We start from the raw sequence: 19,940 nt of genomic DNA, 5'->3' as shown, positions 1-19,940 counted from the left end.
TATTTTTTTTTTTAAATTTTTATTTATTTGTTTGACAGATTACAAGTAGGCAGAGAGGCAGGCAGATAGAGAGAGAGGAGGAAGCAGGCTCCCCGCCGAGCAGGAAGCCCGATGTGGGGCTCGATCCCAGGACCCTGGGACCATGACCTGAGCCGAAGGCAGCGGCTCTAACCCACTGAGCCACCCAGGTGCCCCTGTAATTTTTATTTTAATTTTATTTTATTTATTAATTTTTTTTAAAGGGCTTTTATTTATTTATTTATTTGACAGAGATCACAGGCAGGCAGAGAGAGGGGTGGGGGGAAGCAGGCTCCCCGCTGAGCAGAGAGCCCGATGCAGGGCTCGATCCCAGGACCCCGGGATCATGACCTGAGCCAAAGGCAGAGGCTTTAACCCACTGAGTCCCCCAGGCGCCCATGTTTGTATTTTTTAAACAGATTTTATCTATGAGAGACAGAGAGTGCATGCAGGAGTGGGAATGCAGGCCACAGGGAGAGGGAGAAGCAGACTCCCCGCGGAGCAGGGAGCCCGATGCAGGACTTCATCCCGGGACCACCACCCCCCTCCCCCCCGTCATGACCCATGCTGAAGGTGGACACTTAATTCACTGAGCTACCCAGGCGTCACTGATTGTTTCTAAATTTTTGAAATTGCAAACAGTGCTGCAGTGAATGTTTTGTGCCTTGGTGTACTTTTGTGGACAAAGCCTTGAATGTCAGATTATTGGGTAAAGGTTTTATGTGTTTGTTAGCTTGATGCTCTGCAGTCTGGATGGCCGGACTGGTTGATACTCCAGCCGGCAGCAGTGGGACTGCTAGTGTGGTGTGCTTGTGAGCACTGAAGGAACAAAAATTGGATTTCGTTTTCTGACAGGTGACAACAAGTGTCTCCTAGCAGTTTGTGCTTTTTATGTGTTCGTGGTTTTTGTCTTTTTTTTTTTTTTTGAAGATTTATTCATCTATTTTAGTGGGGAGGAGAGAGGGAGAGAGAGACTCTGGCAGCGTCCCCGCCAAGCCCGCAGCCTGAAGCGGCGCTGGACCCCACGACCCTGAGATCACAATCTGAGCCGAAACCACAAGCTGGACGCTCAGCTGACGGACCCGTCCAGACGCCCTGTGTTTGTGTGTCTGTCAGTCTTTGCTTATTTTTCTGTTGGTTCTCTTTTTGTTAACGTAGGTGCTATAGACAGGAAATTGCCCCTTTCTCATCTTTATTGCAATATTTTTTCCCTGTTTGACAGTATCTTCTAACTATTTCCCTGGCATATTTTTCATTGCACATCCATTTTAAACATTTGTAGTCAAGATTTTCTATCTTTGCTGTTACTTCTTTCAGGGCTTATGTCATATTTCAAAAGGATCTTCCCATTGGAGGAATATAAGTTAGCTTACCAGTGTTTTCTTCTTATTAGAAAAGTATGAGGTAGTATAAAAATATTTTTATTATTTATTTATTTAATATTTTATTTATTTATTTGACAGGGAGAGCGAGAGACCAGCAGGGGGAGCAGTAGAAGGAGAGGGAGAAGCAGGCTCCCCACCAAGCAGGGAGCCCGATGTGGGGCTCGATCCCACAGCCCTGGGATCATGACCCGAGCCGAAGGCAGGCACTTAACCATCTGAGCCACCCAAGTGCTCCTAAAAAGTACCTTTAAATGTGTTTCTTTAACATGCGTTGGATGCGGTCGAGAGGCGGGGACTCACCCCTGCGCGGGCTGCGGCGTGGCTCTCACGTTGCTCGTTCCCTCAGCAGTTCCAGTGCCTCCTTGTTGTGCGGCTCCCCGACCATTGGCAAACCCCGCTGTACGTGGATGGATTTCTGGGCTGCATTCGGTGCCATCCGCCTGTCTTGCACTTTTCAGTTCTCAGTGGATCTGATTACTGTGGCTTTACAGTCTGTGTTAGTATCGGGACTGGCCAGCATATCCATTGCCCTGCACCCTGACCCTTTTCCAGCTCTCTTTGTTCATTTATTCTTCCCGTCACATCCCAGTATCATTTTGAGATGTTTCCCTTTCCCCACCTGGTCCCCTTGCCTGTCGTGATTGCACAGACTTGGTGGCATAAGCATCGGATTGGCTGTTTCTCTGTAAGAGAAAGTCATTTTGAAAAGGCATCTGGAGGTGGCGCCTGGGGTGGCTCATTCAGTTGAGTGTCCAAGTCCTGGTTTCAGCTCAGGTTGGGATCTCCGGATGGTGAGATCAAGCCCCACATCAGGCTCCACAGTGCAGAGTCAGCTGAAGATTCTCTCTCTCTTCCTCTCCCGCTACACTCTCTGCCCCTCCTCTTGCTCATGCATGCTCTGTCTCTCTTAAATAAAATCTTTACGAAATAGCAACAAGGAACAATGTCTGCTATCAACCTCCGTCTCCTTTCAAGGCCCTCTGGGAAGTTGTAGTTGACATAATAAATATAAGGAAAAGAAGTGGGAGGGGCACCTGGGTGGCTCAGTGGGTTAAGCCGCTGCCTTTGGCTCAGGTCATGATCTCAGGGTCCTGGGATCGATTCCCGCAACCGGCTCTCTGCTCAGCGGGGAGCCTGTAAAAAATCTTTAAAAAAAAAAAGAAAGAAAGAAAAAGAAGTGGGAGATACAAATACTGAAAAAGAGGAAAAAATGTTACTATTTGTAGGCAATGCCTTGGAAAACTAGAGGATCAGCTGAAAAAATTAGAGTTTATTAAACTATTCTAAAATTATTAAATTAATGATTCAGAAAATTGTCAGTTTAAGACACAAATATGAAAAATTAATAGTTATGCTAACATGACTAGTTATAAAATTAGTGGGAAAAGATAATAGTTTTAACAATAAAATAATAAAGTATTTAAGAAGTTAAAATGGCGATAGGAGTGGTTTAGAATTGGGGCGCCTGGGTAGCTCATTCAGTTAAGTGTCTGCCTTCGGCTCGGGTCATGATCTCGGGGTCCTGGGGTTGAGCCCCACATCGGGCTCCCTGCTCAGCGGGGAGTCCGCTTCTCCCTCTGCCTCTGCCTGCTGCCCCCCGCTGCTGGTGCTCCTTCTGTCTCTGACAAATAAATACATAAAATCTCTAAAAAAAAAATAGTTTAGAATTTAGATGAATCCTACATCTCTTCCTTTGTTGAGAAATGTGCAAGCTGGTATGAATAAATGGGAGCAGCTTGTTATCCCTAAGTAATTATAAAGCTAAGGTGGTTGTCACTCAGCAGGGTTGGCTTTTTTAAAGATTTTATTTAGTTATTTGAGAGTTGGCAAGAGAGAGCATGAGCTGGAATGGGGCAGAGGCAGAGGGAGAAGCAGGCTCCCCACTGAGCAGGGAGCCCGATGCAGGACTCGATCCCAGGACCCTGAGATGATGACCTGCACTGAAGGCAGATGCTTAATGACTGAGCCCCCCATACATCCCAGCAGGACTTTTCCTAACTTGAACATTTTCGGGGTGCCTGGTGGCTCAGTTGGTTGAGCATCTGACTCTTGATCTCAGCTCAAGTCATGATCTCAGGGTCATGAATTTGAGCCCTGTTTGGGCTCCACACAGGGCATGAATCTTAATTAAAAAATAATAATAACTTGAGGGATGCCTGGGTGGTTCAGTAGGTCAGTTGTCTCCTTTCCGCTCAGGTCGTGATCCCAAGGCCCTGGGATCGAGTCCCACATTGGGCTCCCTGCTTGGCGGGGAGCCTGCTTCTCCCTGGGCCTGCCGCTCCCCTGCTTTCGTGCGCTTGCTTGCTCTCCCTCCCTCTTCCTCTGTCTCTCTGACAACTGAATAAGCAAAATCTTTAAAAAATAGTAATAACAACTTGAACATTGCAGGTCTGTTGAGAAAAGTGAGTGCAGGAGGACTTTAGGACAGTCTCCTAATAGCAGGGTCATGGGGAGGGACTTGGTCTGGCAGAAATTTTAAGACGATGCCAAGTCACAGTTAGGAGAGGTGTGTGCCGGGACCTGTGACTGGGTGCGGAGCTGGTGTGCTGAGGGTTTGCACAGGGAGCGTGCTTGGTGCAGCCTTTCTGGCCGGCAGAATTTGAACATGGCTTGTCGCTTTTCAACATCGTCTCTATACTTTTCTTTCTCAGTCCAGTCAGCCTGCGGCTAGAACGAGACTGTCTAGCACACTCGACCCGGAACTCATGCTGAACCCAGAGGCCTTGCCCCGGGCCAGTGCTGTGGCCCTGACGAAGGAGTATTCCTTCCTGCGCACCAGTGTCCCTCGAGGCCCAAAGGTGGGCAGCTTAGGGCTCCTGACACATCCTAAGGGGAAGAAAAGTTCCAAGTCAAGCAAAATTCGGTCTCTGGCTGATTACAAAACTGAAGACGCAGGTACCGGGAGTTCTGGCGGAGACGTGCCTGCTGCAGACTGTGCCAGGGGCTCTCTGAAGCAGAACCGCAGCAGTGTGACATCCGTGGTGTCCGAGGTTAGTTTGTGTCCTGAGGCTGAGGACCACCTGGAGAACGCGTCCCTGACGGGTGACAACACGTCTGAGGCCGATGGGAATGAGAGTGACACCTCCTCCCACAGCAGCGTCTCTACCCGCGGTACGTGCGGGCTTCTGGTGACCACCGTGGGCGCTCGAGAAGACTCCTATGTGGTCAATGGCCAAGAGATGGCCGCTGGTGCGCTGGGCCAGTTCCCCTCCATCACGGATGTCCTCCAGGCCGCAGCCGCTGAGCACCAAGACCGGGGACAGGAGGTCAATGGGGAGACGCGGAGTCGGACAGACAGCATCTCCAGCAGGTGGGTGTCGCCGGCAGACCGCCCCTCTGCTGCCGGAGCTGCCGGACAGTGCGGTTCTGCCCTCCTGGCTACGTGCCTCATCGTCCCCAGTTCACGTCCACACAGCTCTGTTGCCTTGTAAGAGACGGAGTAGGTCAGTAGCGTTTCTGTTGTTAAGATACGGTCTTCCAGCGTTTGTGCAGACGCGTCTCCGAGACTGCCCGGTGCCTCCCCAGCTGCCATTTCAGTGGGGTGTTCCGGCTCCGTGGGGGTGTGTGTTGGTAGCATCTGGAAGGGCACCAGTGCTTCCCTCAGATCTTGTGACTTACTGAAAAAAACCTGGGGGGAAGAGGAGTGGTGTGAGGCGCCCTGCGATGTCAGGCGCCTGATGCTCTGTGCCCTCGTCCCGCAGCGTGTCCCTGGAGAGCTCTGCCACCGAGACCCACGACGCCATGCTGCAGGCCCTTAAAGACAAGATGAGGCTCGAAGGGCAGCTGGAGGCGCTGTCTGCAGAGGCCAGTCAGGTAACAGGCGCGCTCGGCGGGCCGGTGTGCCACGGCTCTGGGAGGAGTGTGTGACGCCCGGCGGTTGTGTGCGGTTGTGCACACGTCTCGAAGCGGCACCCAGGGCTTCTGTGTCCTCCCGCTTTGTCTGCGTGCTTTGTCAGCCTCAGCGAGAAGTGCCCTGGTTTCCTCTCTGGCTGTGTGCCTCAGTTTCCCCGGATCTCTGTCCGAGCCCTGACCTCACAGTCCTGTGGCGGATTTCACTTCCCTGGCATCGTGAAATTGTTGTCTTCGTCCCTTTAATTCTCTTTGCTATGGCTTCTGCTTTTTTGCTGCTTTTTTGTGAATCTTGCTGTTTTCTCTTTGTTTCCATCCCTTAATTTTCAGCTGTCCCGCGGACAGTGAGTCTGCGCAGTAGCGTCCAGCCCTCTCGGTTCGGGCTGGAGAGCAGGGGCACACGCGGGCTCAGAGTGGTGGCGTGCCGCGTGTGTGCTCGAGGATGGGGCGCAGGTGCGGCTCTGCCAGATGCGCCTCTCAGGCCTGATGTGGTGTTTGCGTGACGTGGGCCTGGGACACAGACTGACCCCTCCGTACGGAGACCTGTGTCGATGGGGGAGGTGCTCGCTGGGGATGAAGGTGAATTTTGGCGGCCCGTGACTGGCAGTCCGTCCCTCTTTGCAGTATCCCCTCACGGATGCACTGTGCTGCGTCCGCACGTTCAAGCCCGCGAATGATGTCGGCACCTTTGTTTGCTTTTACTGTGCTGTGCCTTCGCTTCCTCCCGGGACACTGATTTGCTCTTCAGTTGTGTGAATCGTGACGGGTGTGATCCCTTGTGGCTTTTCTGTAAAAATCCAAATTCTTCCTGCAAACTCTCCCTGTTTTGCTCAGATAACTCGATTTTCTTGGGTATTTATTCTTCTGTTTCTTGAATTTGATATTTGTCTTCCCGATGTTGGTTTCTTCTCGTGTGTGTTGATGTGCATTTGTGTGCCCATCTTTGCATTTTGGAATTCCTGTCCACACCCTGATAGACTCATTTGCGGGCAGGCAGGAGATGCCAGTGGCAGATGGGGCCTCTGCCCTTCCGTTGTTGTCTCTTGGACATTCTCTGCTGCGCTGGGGCCTAAGGCTTGTCCAGGCCCCACCTTCCCTCTTAACTCTTGCTTTATCCTACGCACAGTGTCCCTGTGGTTCCTCCTGTGCTTTGTGCCCCGCAGCCCTAGCTAGAGCCCCTCGGAGCCCTTCTTGTGTAGCGGGAGGCGGTCTTTACCCGCAGGCGTGTTGCACTTGGTGTCGTGGGTTCCCTCAGCACTCCGGGTCGTCTTTCTTTGTGTGTATGCGTGTGCACGCCAGTGCACTTGTTTTCTGAACAATTGTGTTTTCCAACATCCTTGTGGATGAGCAGGTGCCTGCGTAATCGGGGCACTCCTGTGCAGAAAGTGAGCAGACTGTGTGGTTGCCCCTCCCGCCCCTTCGGCCTGTTTGGAGAACCTGCGTTCTTTGGGGGAGAGCCATCATGGGAGAGCAGCTGAAAGCTTAGGAATCACAGCCTTTCCCCTCTGTGTCTCGCTCGTTCATCCTGGCGGCCCTCTTACTGCACAGGGTGGAACTGGCTCGTTTTTTGAGAGTCCGTTTCCGGCTGGGGGTCTTTGCAGGCACTTAAAGAGAAGGCAGAGCTGCAGGCGCAGCTCGCCGCGCTGAGCACGAGGCTGCAGGCACAGGTGGAGCACAGCCACAGCAGCCAGCAGCGGCAGGACTCGCTCAGCTCGGAGGTGGACACCTTGAAGCAGTCTTGCTGGGACCTGGAGCGAGCAATGACCGACCTGCAGAACTTGCTGGAAGCCAAGAATGCCAGCCTGGCGTCGTCCAACAGTGACCTGCAGGTGGCGGAGGAGCAGTACCAGAGACTCACGGCCAAAGTGGAGGAGATGCAGAGACACATCCTCAGTAAGGACAGCACAGGTGAGCGCGCTCCTGGCCCGGCCCGCGGCGGTTCCGCTCCTTAACCCTCTCAGAGGCTTCCCACAGGCTGTGGTCTGACTGCGGGCGGGTTCGGCTCCTCTGCTCTGGGGACTGACCTGTTCCACTATACTCTGAGAGGTGTTGTAGTCCTGCTGATTTATGTACAGGCTGTACACTTCTCTAAAGTAAGTACTGTTTTTGGTTGAGTGCACGGAATTCGGCATATTTTTGCACATGCAGCAAAGGGGACCTTTTAAGTCTGGCTTGCAAGGCCTGCCCTGACCAGAGCCCGCTGGGCAACAGAGCTGGCCGGCAGGCACTCCCACGCGCGGAGCCGAGGGCATGGCTGCTGCGGCTGGACCGGGGCTGCCTTTCCAAAACGCCCCCACTCTGATCTCTGAAATGCATCTGGCCCCAGGGATGTCTGATAAGGGATCGTGGATCCTCTTAAACTCTCATTTTTGTTTGTTTTTTAAGTTCTGGGAGTCCACTCTGATCTCTGAAATGCATCTGGCCCCAGGGATGTCTGATAAGGGATCGTGGATCCTCTTAAACTCTCATTTTTGTTTGTTTTTTAAGTTCTGGGAGTAGTCTTTCTAATGGTGAGTGTTTTCTTAAATGTTGGGTATAATTTTAATTTTCGAGTGTTTGACCAGTTTTGTTTGTAGTGTGCTTTGGGTTATTGTGCTTCCCGTCTCCTGCTTTCCTCCCCTCCCGCTCTTGTCAGTGTTAGGAGTTGGCCATATCAGCACACCATTGGGTTTTAGTGGAATTAGCAGCACGATGCCATTCTGTTTATTGACCCAGATGCCATCAGGCCTTTGAAGACCAGAGACCTAGCACCCGCAGTGGCTTTGTGGACACACAGTTGACCCTCAGTATCCATGGATCCCTAATTGTGAATCCCCTGGCTCATTCCGAGTGGTTGTAGCCCCCCAGAGCAGTACTGCACTCGGTCACTCGAAAGCAGGGGCGCTCTGTGCAAGGTGCGAGCTGCCCAGCATGCTCTCTCCCAGCTGAGCAGGTGCCCTCGTACAGTTTAGCATCACCTCCTTTGCATCTTTGTACTTTTTAGGGTGGTTTTACAATTTAAAATGAACTCCAGACACTGTTGTGTGCTCTTAGTGCAAGGAGTGATGTGTTTCGTGGAGAAAACACGTGTGTTAGGTGAGCATCATTCAGGCCTGAGTTCAGTGGCTGTGAGTTCAGTGCTGGTGAGTCAACAGTACAGAGTAAACGAGGCGCCTTTACCACGTACACACACACGAAACAAGGTTGTGTATTGATCAGCTGACCCGTTTCCCACCGGGGAGCCACGATTCAGCACCCACGATGGCAGCGTGGAGAGAGTCAGCCGTGTTTCTCACTTTGCCGAGCGCCTGGCTCTGCTCGGCGTGTCTGTGCCGAGCTGCAGGCTCTCCTGTGTGCAGCAGGCCCCTGAGCTGCTCTGCTTGCTTCCAGTGCATGACTTGCGGCAGCAGATGGCAGCCCTGCAGAGCCAGCTCCAGCAGGTGCAAGGGGAGCGCGCGGCTCTGAGCAGCAAGTTGAAGGCGTCCCAGGCCGAGATCGCCTCTCTGCAGCACGTCCGGGAGTGGTACCAGCAGCAGCTCGCCCTGGCCCAGGAGGCCCGGGTCAGACTGCAGGGAGAGATGGCTCACATCCAGGTATGGCCCCTGACGTGTCTCTCCTGTACAGCAGTTCCCTTTTTCCTCAATTAGAAAGTCTTTCTGTTTTTAGATTTTATGGATACATTTTTCTTTCTTTCTTTCTTATTTTTTTTTTAATGTAACAGGTTGGTCTTTCTGGGTTTGTGTTTTTTTTTTTTTTTTTTTTAAGATTTTATTTGACACAGAGAAAGAGAGAAAGAGATCATAAGTAGGCAGAGAGAGAGGGGAAAGCTGGCTCGCCGCTGAGCTGAGAGCCCGATGTGGGGCTGGATCCCAGGACCCTGAGATTATGACCTGAGCCAAAGGCAGAGGCTTAACCCACTGAGCCACCCAGGCGTCCTTATGGATACATTTTTGAGAACTCTGTTGCCCGCTCATCTAGCCTACACCCCATCCTGCGGGACAGCCACCCTCCATGACCTTCTGATCCCAGGAGTCTTTCAGCTTCTGCTTGCACATTTTAAATTCTTAAGTCCCCTCTCTGGAATTTCTGTTCCCGAAGCTCTGATGAGTCCCCCCCAGAGGAGGGGGGCTGCCATTGTTGGAATCTAGCTCAGCCCGGTGTCTGCCTGGGTCTCAGGACTCGCACACCAGCTCCTATGTCCTGGTCACTGCCCTCCTGGGTCATTGCTGACATGCACAGAGCACAGCATGTGTCACCTCCTGGTTGGAGTTTCACTGGCTCCAGCTGCTTGGGCACCAGGTCTGTCCCACATGAATACTCTGAATGTTTCTCTCTGTTTTGTTGGGGGTACAGGTGTGTCAGCCTCTGAGTCTGCACGAAGAGTGGGGGAGTGGGTGACCATCCAGGCCCGTGGAGTAACACTGGGTCCTGCACTTTTCCTTGAGGCCTCTCCCTCTGGGCCCACTGTGCTCCAGAGGCGCTCGGGATGGCAGACAAGTGCCTGAGAGGCACTTTGCTCCACATCTTGGTGCTTTAGACTGATTAGATCGTGAGAATGACGAGTGGTGCCTTGGTCAGCCTCTATCCTCTTTTTGAATTCCGCTGCAGGTTTTGTTCTCTCTCCCTTTCTTTTGTCTTTTCTTCAGATAAAATATTAGAGGTTAGTTAAAACTTATTTATTAAGGGGGCACTTGGGTGGCTTAGTGGGTTGAGCCTCTGCCTTTGGCTCAGGTCGTGATCTCAGGGTCCTGGGATCGAGCCCGGCATCGGGCTCCCTCCTCAGCAGGGAGCCTGCATCCCCCTCTCTCTCTGCCTGCCTCTCTGCCTGCTTGTGATCTCTCTCTGTCAAATAAATAAATAAAAATCTTAAAAAAAAAGAAAAAAGAATCCCTGGCACAGATCTTTAACAAAAAACAAAAACAAAAAAAACCACACTTACTTATTAAGTAGAAGGTATAAATTACTAACTCCACCAAATGCTCTTAAAAAAAAAAACACACACACACAGAAAATCTAAAGTCTGTGAATACATGAAATAGAAATATTCTTAAATTTGTGTTTCATATATTTTAAGCCAAAGGACCATACGGATAAGCATTTATTCTACTTACAACATACATGGAAATCACTGTGCAAGTTAATGCAAGCTTGAAGTGACAGTCATTTATACAAGGCATAAATGCATATTTAAAGGCGTATTTAAAGCAGCTACATTTATGTATCTTGACATGAGACAGAAGTGGAGAGAGGGCCCCAGGCAGTGGAGTCTAAGAGCCAAGACTGCGTTTTCTCAGATACCTTGGGAACCCGGGGTCAGCATTCCTGATTAGGAAGGTGAAGGCATTTCCTCCTCTCCTGCTGACGTAGAAATGTTGCCAGGCACATTCAAGAGGCAGGACAGAGCAGGGTGGTCTTTTCTCTTTCATTGCCTTAGAACACAGTCCCAGCAGATGGTGCCTCCTCCTCTGCTCTGGGTAGCTTCCACTGAGACCCCAACATTCACAACTTCTGGTCACATCTGCATCTCTCAAGTCAAGAAGTGTCCACATTAGATCTGGAAGTAATATGCAGGAAAATCCAGTCACAGACCTGTGTTCCCTCAGGGCTTCTCTTTCCTGAGCCCCTCTCAGGACTGGCATGCTGTGCTCGATGCCTTCTGTGTGAGAGATGGCGGGTCAGAGGAGGCCTGACTGTGTGACAGCTAGGGGTCATCCTGGGCCAGCTTGCTTCCTGGGAATGGCCAGGGTCAGCCTGTATGGCCAGTATCTCAAACAGGCACTGAGAGGGCAGGGCATGAGATGTATCTGGTCCTAGTTGGTTAGGTCATTTTTTTTTTTTTTTTAAGATTTTACTAAGTTGACAGAGAAGATCACAAGTAGGCAGAGAGAGAGGGAAGCAGGCTCCCCGCAGAGCAGAGAGCTCAATGCAGGGCTTGGTCCCAGGACCCTGGGATCACGACCTGAGCTGAAGGCAGAGGCTTTAACCCACTGAGCCACCAGGTGCCCCTTGGTCAGGTCATTTTGGGGGCAGATTCCAATCCCTGCTGTCCCTGTAACCAGATGAGGCCCCTCAGCCCTGGGCTAACACATATACCTTCACTGAGAACGTTTGTGTAGGTCTTGCAACAAAGTGCGTAGCCTTGGGGGGATTGACCCGTGACCTCAGGACTGCCAGCCTGCCCCTCTTAGGCACAGCAGCCCAGGTGGTCAGGGTGAGTGACAGGAGGGTGGGCCGTGAGCCCTGTGTGGGGGGTCCTGGGGAACAGCTTCCCCCAGGGGCCATCGCTGGGTAGGGACCCTCCCCGTCTTGGCCTCAGGGATAGCCCAGTCTGCACTTGAGCATGAAATCTGGCCACTTTCTACCTTGTGGATTTTTTCTTTGAAGGTTGGACAGATGACCCAGGCAGGCCTCCTGGAGCACCTGAAGCTTGAGAACGTATCCCTGTCACAGCAGCTGACGGAAACGCAGCAGAGGTCCATCAAGGAGAAGGAGCGCATTGCTGTCCAGCTGCAGGGCATCGAGGTGAGGGCTGTGTGTCCCGGGACCTCGGCCAGTTGGTGTTCGTCTGGGGCGTCTGGGGTTGGGGCTTCGTTTTCACGCTGGTCAAGGTTCAAGTTGACAAACACACGTACATAAACACTGACATTATGTATGCTTACATTCAAGTGTCTTTTAAGATAATCTGTAGGACAAGTAGCAGTGATTTCAGGTTGGGGACTCTGACCCTCACATTCACGGGAAGCTCCTGTGTCTCTCTGATCTGAGCTGCTGGTGCCGACTTGTCTTCAGCTCTCCCACGTGGGCCTTGCACTTGGGCAGGGGCTGGGGCTGGCTGGCAGGTGGGGGAAGCAGTTCAGCATGTTGGATCTCAGAAGGCCTCATAGGAACAAGTATTTTCTTGTCTCTGTGCTCTCTGCTTGTGTCCTCTTTAACCCTCGCAGCCACACGCCTGAGTTAGGACAGGACCGGCTGCCTCCACAGATTGTGCCTGGGGTGGTGGGCGCAGCAGCTTTGACTGGTCTCCTCAGCTCTGGGACCCCATATGGTTTCTTACCTTCTCTGAGCCTTGTTCCCTTGTTCTATGAAATGAAGGTGATAACGCGTACAGGCTTGTCGGGAAGGTGCCCAACATCTGGGCAGCGTGTGCCTGGCAGCTGTGTGCCAAGGATGTGGAAAGACGGTGTCCTGGGACTGTGGCCTCTCCTCTGTCTCCCGCCTCTCTGCACACCCCATGTCCTCACGGGGGACGAGGGTGACGAGGGATCATTGCGGCATAGCAGGCATCTGCTACTGGGGCTCAGCACCAAAGAACTGAAAGAACTTTAAATTATAAACTGATGTTTTTCCCTAAGAAATACATCTAGGTGTTGGGTCTTGTCTACATAATCACACCGTAAGGAATGCGATGTTTGTTTCACAGCCCTCCTGTGGTTTCACCAGCTAAGTGAGAGTGTTCCCAGTAGGGGAGCCTGGGCGGCTCGGGTCATGATCCCAGGGTCCTGGGACCTAGCCCCACATCGGGCTGCCTGCTAGCCGGGAGCCTGCTTCTCCGTTTCCCTTTCCCTCCTTGTTTTCTCTCTCACTTGTTTCTCTGTCAAATAAACAAAATCTTAAAAAAAAAAAAATGTTCCCAGTATCCCTTCCCTAACACAGGGATGCTCTGCAGTCTGTCCTCGCCTTAGAGGCAGGGAAGGGTCGCTCATCACTTTATCCCATTTCTTTTCTTTCTTTCTTTCTTTTTTTTTTTTTTTTGGTGAGGAGATGTATTTTATTTAAAGATTTTATTTATTTACTTAATAGACAGAGATCCCAAGTAGGCAGAGAGGCAGGCAGAGAGAGAGGGGGAAGCAGGCTCCCCACTGAGCAGAGAGCCCGATATGGGGCTCGATCCCAGGACCCCGGGATCATGACCCGAGCCAAAGGCAGAGGGTTTAACCCACTGAGCCACCCAGGTGCCCCTTTTATCCCATTTCCTCAAGCTGGTCTTGTGCTCACTTTGACCCGGCCGGCCCAGGTGTCAGCAGAGGGAATCATGGGCCAGGAAGTGGGTGAGGTGGCCTCTCTCTTGGGCAGCAGGAGGTCACCAGCCTTGGGCCTCTGTGCCCCTTGGCTCCTCACTGTGTGGGTCAAAGACAGGACAGTGAGGTGAATGAGGTTTTCCCACTCAGTCTGCTGTGGTTGTCAGGTTATCCTGATAGTGTTGTGTTGTTGTTGTTGTTTTTAAAAAACACTGTTTTCTGTGCTCAGGCCGACATGTTGGACCAGGAAGCTGCCTTCGTGCAGATTCAGGAGGCAAAGACGATGGTGGAGGAGGACCTGCAGCGGAGGCTGGAGGAGTTCGAGGACGAGAAGGAGCAGCTGCAGAAGGTGGCGGCCTCCGCGGCATCCCTGGAGCAGCGGTTGGAGCAGGCAAGCGCCCACCGTGCCTCGCGTGGCTGCCCCGGTGCTGCACACAGCCCGTCCCTGGCCTCACTGCCCGCATTGGGGCCGGTGCCTGCTGAATCCGTTACCACATCTCCTCAGCAGTCCGGCTGTTGCTGCCATACCTGGCCGGGTGTTGACTCCATCCTGGTCTTCCACCCCAGAACTTTCCATACAGAACATTGACCCCAAAGCGTCCTGAACACACTCCCCGAGCAGGGGCAGGGTTTTTGTTGCACGGCAGTCCTTGTGAATCGAGTCCCTATTTTCCAGGTGAATCTGACTTTGCAGCAGCGAGACCAGCAGCTTTCGGTGTTACAGCAGGAGCACCTCGACCTGCTGAGGCAGCTCACCGCAACACAGGAGACGTTGCAGGCCCGGGAGCAGTCCCTCGACGACCTGCAGATGCGCTACGACGAGCTGCACGCCCGGCTGGAGGAGCTGCAGGGGGAGGCCGCCTCCAGGGACGACACCATCCGCTTCCTGCAAAATGAGAAGATTGTTTTAGAGGTGGCTCTGCAGGCGGCCAGGAGTGGCAGGGAGGACCTGGACAGAGGAGCCAAGCGCTTGGAGGAGGGCACCGAGGAGACCTCGCAGGTTTTAGAGCAGTTGAGGCAAGACTTAGCCGTGAAGTCCAGCCAGGTAATGTGCTTTGCTGCCATTTTGCTGCCGAGGCTGAGTTTGCTCGGTTGGCTCAGTAAGAGGGATCCCAGCTCTGACCCCTGAAAAGTGCGGAGACGCGGGGTTTGGGACACTGTCACACTGGAGTCTTGCCTTTGTTGCTGTGTGCTCGCTGGTGGGTTCACTGTGGACTGAGACAGGCGGGAGCGGGCACCGGCCTCCCCGGGAGCAGAGCGGCCTCAGTGACGGCCGCGCACGTGTCCTTTGCAGGTGGAGCAGTTACAGCAGGAGGCCGCCACCCTGAAGAAGCAGACACAGAAGATAAAGGAGCAGTTTCTTCAACAAAAGGTAAAAACGCGTTGGTTTTCCTTACGCACAGCAAGTGTGTGACAAAAAATGCCGTGTGGTTTAATCATTTCTCTAGAACAAAACTGGCCAAGTGGGAAGCAGTGTTAGACCCCCGCAGGTTTGTTTTTAGCTGCTCTCCCCCCCCCCCCCCCCCCCCCCGTTTTACGGTCTCTAGTCCGGACGGCTTCAGAGTAGGGTTGGCATCTGTGGTGTGGATCTTGGTCTTGGTCCTCCGTCCTCTCAGAGGGCATGAGCTGGGCTACGACACGGACTGACTTTCCTGTTAGCGCGTCTCTGAGAAACGACACCCTGCCGTAGCTGCGGCAGGTCCTGGCCCGGGTGGAGGGCGGGGGCTCATGTCGCAAGGGAGCCGAGCCCATGCAGCCGTTGGAGGAATGAATGCCAAGTGTGGCTCGCACCAGCATCTTGAGGAAGGCCGACCCGAGGGACAGTTAGACGTGGTTCTGGAGTTTGTTGCTGGGACGCCAGCAGGGGGAGGACCCAGTGGAAGCGTGGCGGTGTGGCCGAGCGGGAGCACTCGCCTGGGCCCCAGGGAAGGGGAGGCCGCCAGGTGACCCTGTGCACATCTCCCAGACGTGCTCAGATGCGTGAGCTGATGCTGTGCCTCAGCTAATGGTGTCCTGGAGCTGGTGAAATGCGTCGTCCGTAGTGCAAGACACGGCATGCCGTGCACCAGCAGCGAGCCCTTCCGCTGAAGGAGGCTGCGCGTCAGCTCTGTCTTGTCGGGCAGGTGATGGTGGAGGCCTATCGGCGGGACGCCACCTCCAAAGACCAGCTCATCGGTGAGCTAAAGGCCACGAAGAAGAGGCTTGACTCGGAGCTGAAGGAACTGAGGCAGGAGTTAATTAAGCTTCAAGGGGAGAAGAAGTCCGTGGAGGTGGAACACGTGCGCTTGCAGAAGGAGATGTCCCACATCCACCAGCAGATGGCCGACCTCGAAGGGCATCTCCAGTCGGCACAGAGGGAGCGCGACGAGATGGAGACGCGCTTGCAGGTGGGACGCATTTGACTTCAGGGTTCGGCCAGATGTGCCTCGGGGTCTGTCGTGCAGGGTAGAGGGCAGGACAGCCTGGAACAAGTCCTTCCTGGAGTTCCCGTCCTGGAAGGACAGGCAGACAGGCAGGTTCCTCACTGGAGACCGCACGGGGCTGGAGGCCGTCAGCCATTGATAGTTCACTCCAGCAGGCGCTGGGAGGGGCCCTGGGGGGCTCGGGGAGGGCTGGTCCCTCGGGGACTACGGGCGGAGCCGCAGACAGAGGCTGACCTGGGCATTCCCCACAACACTCTGGACAGCTCTAAAGTGATCGCTTATACAGAGAGTGAACCTCTGTCAGGGTCCTTCAGAGGCTTTGTGCTTGAGGGTGGCCATGGACCAGCAACACTGAGCCACGAGAGCCTGGTCCTGGGAAGCAGGCTGCAGGGGAGGGCTTTGCTCTGCTCACTTTGTCTTTTCTCCCCTTTCTCGGAAGTCTTTGCAGTTTGATAAAGAGCAAATGGTAGCTCTTACAGAGGCCAATGCGGTGCTCAAGAAGCAGATCGAAGAGCTGCAGCAAGAAGCCACCAAGTACGTGGGCCCGAGCCGCGTGGGGGCGGAAAGGGTGGGCGCGGGCGGACTCGAGCCCTGTCGGGGACACGCAGCAGCTGAGGGCCGGGGGACCCCAAACACGCTGTCAGTGGAGCCCTTGCCGAGGAGAAGCAACACGGGATCCCCTTGTAGGCAGCCGGGGAAGTCAGATTGCAAAGCTAAGGCTGGAGGGCGGACCCCGCCCTGCATCGGTGACTGCCAGTGGTTCACAGGCACAGGCCTGTGTGTGTGTGTTCCACGGCAGGTGCATGTGGCAGCCCCTGCCCTTCCCGGTCCCACCACGGGGCTGACGTGTGTGTATCCCTCCTGCTGCGTGTGTGCACTCCAGTAGCTTTTTGGGGCCTTTAATGCCTGTGGCATCTTGTGTCCTGCACGACCTTACTTTCATCACGGGAGGTTACCTGTGAGCTGCACTGTTGGGTTTATTACTGCTGCTCCGAGCACTGGGAGTGTGTGTCTGCGAGGACAGAAGCGTTCTCTGTTTTCCATGAGGTCCCTGGAGCGGCTCTGAGAGGGGAGCAGGATGGAAGGCTCTGGGGGGGCAGTTGCCGCTGGCCTCGTCTGGGGGATTGGGTCTGGGGGGAGCAGCAGCTAGCCAGGGTGGGGCTGGGGGCGGGTGAGGACCTGCCTTTCCTTGGTGCCCGCGCCAGGGCTTCCTGTCGGGAGTGAGTTCGGACTCCGTCTCTGTCCTGCCTGCCGCACCCTAGGGCCATCACGGAGCAGAAGCAGAGGATGAAGCGGCTGGGCTCAGACCTGAGCAGCGCTCAGAAGGAGATGAAGACCAAGCACAAGGCCTACGAGAACGCGGTGGGCATCCTCAGCCGCCGCCTGCAGGAGGCCCTCGCAGCCAAGGAGTCGGCAGAGGCAGAACTGAGCCAGCTGAGAGCCCAGGCGGCCAGCGGCAGCAGCGACCTCCCTCTGCACGTGGGTAACCATCTGCTCCCGGCTGGGGTGCCAGGTGTACGGACTCAGTACTGGGGACTCGACGTGTTACAAACGTTCACATTCTGAAGACCTGGAGAAAGATTGGAGACCCGGGGCAGAGCTTAGCGTGTCGGCCACATCTCTGTAAAGTGTCGGGCGCTAGCAGTGTGACCAAGGGCTTGAGCGCCGCCCGCACATTCTCTCAGTTAGGCCCTGCACGCCTGCACCGGGCACACCGTCACCTCCTCCCTCAGCCTCCCTGCCCACTCCTGTCCTTCTCCACACCGCCCTGGTGTCTGGGGAGGGATTTCCTGAGTGCCCGTGGGGGGGGTGTATTTGCAGAGTCCAGGAAAGCTTCAAAAGGAAATAATCTTTTTCTTTTTTAAGATTTTATTTATTTATTTGACAGAGAGAGATCACAAGCAGGCAGAGAGGCAGGCAGAGAGAGGGAAGCAGGCTCCCCGCTGAGCAGAGAGCCCGATGTGGGGCTCGATCCCAGGACCCTGGGACCAGGACCTAAGCTGAAGGCAGAGGCTTTAACCCACTGAGCCACCCAGGCACCCCGGCCAGCGTCAAGTTTTATCCGATTTTGTTAATTTGCTTTTTGTTTATTCCTAGCCAACGTATCACTTACGTTTAGTGATTGTGTTTCTTACTAAACGAAGTTGGTCTTTTTTTTTTTCTCTACGTAAGAATTTAAAAGTGGGAAGCTATATAGCACATTGTTTTCTTACCAAATTAGGTACTTCTTTTACCTAATTATAAAATAATGGGAGGAGGGAAATTTATTAAGTTGCAATTTCCCTTCAACCTAAAAATATTTCTTGGCTTGTTTTTTGATTCTCTGGCTTCCCCAGTGTCAGAGACAGACTGTAAATGCCTCCGGGGGCCTGCTGTTGTGTCCCCCCCGCCTCCCCGTCGCCACCGCCGCACAGCAGCTTCAGAGCCGGAGTCCTGGCTTGGTCTGTGCCTCACCACTTGTTAAATGGGGCCTTCGGCAAGTCACTCACCCCCCGATCCTCAGTAAAACGAGGCCCAAATGGAGGAAGCGGTAGATCCTCCTTGATCAGAATGGCTGTGAGACGGGCGCCTGGGTGGCTCCATTGGTTGGGCGACTGCCTTCGGCTCAGGTCATGATCCCAGACTTCCAGGATCGAGTCCCGCATCCGGCTCCCAGCTCCTTGGGGAGTCGGCTTCTCCCTCCGACCTTCTCCTCTCTCATGCTCTCTCTCACTCATTCTCCCTCAAATAAATAAATAAAATCTTTTTTAAAAAAATGAAGAAAGAATGGCTGTGAGCGGAGACACACGGCTGCCCGCAGCAGTGAGTGTGTGCACGCACGTGGGCCAGTAGTTCTGCCGCACCTGGTGCTCTTTGCTTGCCGCAGCGAGTAATTTGTCATTCTTGTTTGTAAGTCAGAGTTTTTCTGTATTTTCAAAACGTTTGACTGGAGGAATTATTTTGTGAGTTGTTAACGTGCGCCCACTGTGGTGGGGTCACTGGGTGCTGCCGGAGGAGGGAGGTCCGGGGAGAGGTGCCTGCGAGGCGGTCAGCAGGCTGACGCGGTGGGTGCGGCAAGGCAGCCCTGCAGGGAGGGACCTGAGTGCCGTCACATGCTGTCCTGAAGCCCACGACGAAATCCCCCTTCCTGTCCTGGCTGGTAGGAGAGGATCCAGGCTCTGGAGGCAGAGCTGCAGGCTGTCGGCCACAGCAAGATGATGCTGGAGAAGGAGCTCCAGGAGATTATCGCACTGACCAGCCAGGAGCTGGAGGAGTACCGGGAGAAGGTGCTGGAGCTGGAGGACGAGGTAGGTCGCGCTCCAGCCCCGCACAGCTGGACGGGCCTCTCTGCTCCTGTGCGGCTCTGGAGAGGCAGAACCCTCCGCGCCATGCTTCCGTGTGCCGTCTGACCCCTTGTCTGGGTCCCTCTCACCCCTGTCCCTTACTGCCAGGCTCCCCACATGCTCTCTCGAGCACCCCTTGGTAGTGGGTTGTCAGAGTGTTGGGGTTAAGATGTGCCCGGTAAGAACTCTCTGGTTGCAAGTAATGAGAAAACCTATTCTTTTTTCTTTTCTTTTTTTTGAGAAAACCTATTCTTTAAAAGAATTTCATGTAACTCTTGGGCCCAGAGAGGCTGTGGCTTCAGGTGATGCTACATGTGGCAGTTGGTGATGATGTCACCAAGGGCTCACCCCAGGGTCCCCGGCTCCCTGGGGGAAAGCTAGGGGGCTGAGACCTGGGGTGTGCTGTATCTGCTGCAGTCCTGGGTGGTCTGTTGGAGCTTTTTGGCACAGGTGTTGTGTTCCTGGCGTGGGGAGCTTAGCTCCCTTAGCCAGAACAGGTAACTCGTGTCGGTTCACAGTGGCTTCGATCTGTTTCAGCTTCAAGAATCCAGAGGCTTTAGGAGGAAGATAAAGCGCCTTGAGGAGCTGAATAAGAAGTTGGCCCTTGAGTTAGAGCACGAGCGAGGAAAGCTTACAGGCCTGGGGCAGTCCAACGCCGCTCTCCGGGAGCACAACAGCATCTTAGAAACAGCTTTGGCCAAGAGGGAGGCAGACCTGGTTCAGCTGAACCTCCAGGTACTTGGACCCTTTGCCGGAGGCGGGGGACTTGCTGCAGGGCAGGTGGCTCTGGGTCTGGCGCACTTCACCTCATGCAGTTGTCCCTGCCACCCACAAGCAGAGACAGGAAACGGGGAGGATCTGGTGACGTTTGGAGTCTCGCGGGGTGGGGCAGGGCTGGGAGCCCCCGATGCCCCCCTTAACGAGGTGTGGAGGCGCTGGGCCCCG

The 19,940-nt window shown here is 54.0% G+C and overlaps 1 protein-coding gene across 3 annotated transcripts in view; it reads left to right on the top strand.

The window, feature by feature from the left end:
- GOLGA3 (golgin A3) overlaps nucleotides 1–19,940 on the top strand; it is a 42,362-nt gene that overhangs the window by 13,594 nt on the left and 8,828 nt on the right. For all 3 annotated transcript variants that reach the window (XM_045087683.1, XM_045087686.1, XM_045087684.1), the window contains exons 5-17: nucleotides 4,055–4,713; nucleotides 5,105–5,216; nucleotides 6,854–7,160; nucleotides 8,622–8,824; nucleotides 11,616–11,753; nucleotides 13,479–13,640; nucleotides 13,926–14,294; nucleotides 14,544–14,621; nucleotides 15,373–15,636; nucleotides 16,112–16,206; nucleotides 16,935–17,151; nucleotides 18,816–18,959; nucleotides 19,533–19,730. In XM_045087683.1, the coding sequence (XP_044943618.1) occupies nucleotides 4,055–4,713; nucleotides 5,105–5,216; nucleotides 6,854–7,160; nucleotides 8,622–8,824; nucleotides 11,616–11,753; nucleotides 13,479–13,640; nucleotides 13,926–14,294; nucleotides 14,544–14,621; nucleotides 15,373–15,636; nucleotides 16,112–16,206; nucleotides 16,935–17,151; nucleotides 18,816–18,959; nucleotides 19,533–19,730 (2,946 nt within the window). The remainder of the gene's footprint in view (nucleotides 1–4,054; nucleotides 4,714–5,104; nucleotides 5,217–6,853; nucleotides 7,161–8,621; nucleotides 8,825–11,615; nucleotides 11,754–13,478; nucleotides 13,641–13,925; nucleotides 14,295–14,543; nucleotides 14,622–15,372; nucleotides 15,637–16,111; nucleotides 16,207–16,934; nucleotides 17,152–18,815; nucleotides 18,960–19,532; nucleotides 19,731–19,940) is intronic.

Source organism: Mustela putorius, unplaced genomic scaffold (assembly GCF_011764305.1).
Source record: "Mustela putorius furo isolate JIRA1106 unplaced genomic scaffold, ASM1176430v1.1 tig00001433_pilon_pilon_pilon, whole genome shotgun sequence".
Lineage (NCBI taxonomy): Eukaryota > Metazoa > Chordata > Mammalia > Carnivora > Mustelidae > Mustela > Mustela putorius.
This window is presented reverse-complemented; position numbering and strand designations above follow the sequence as displayed.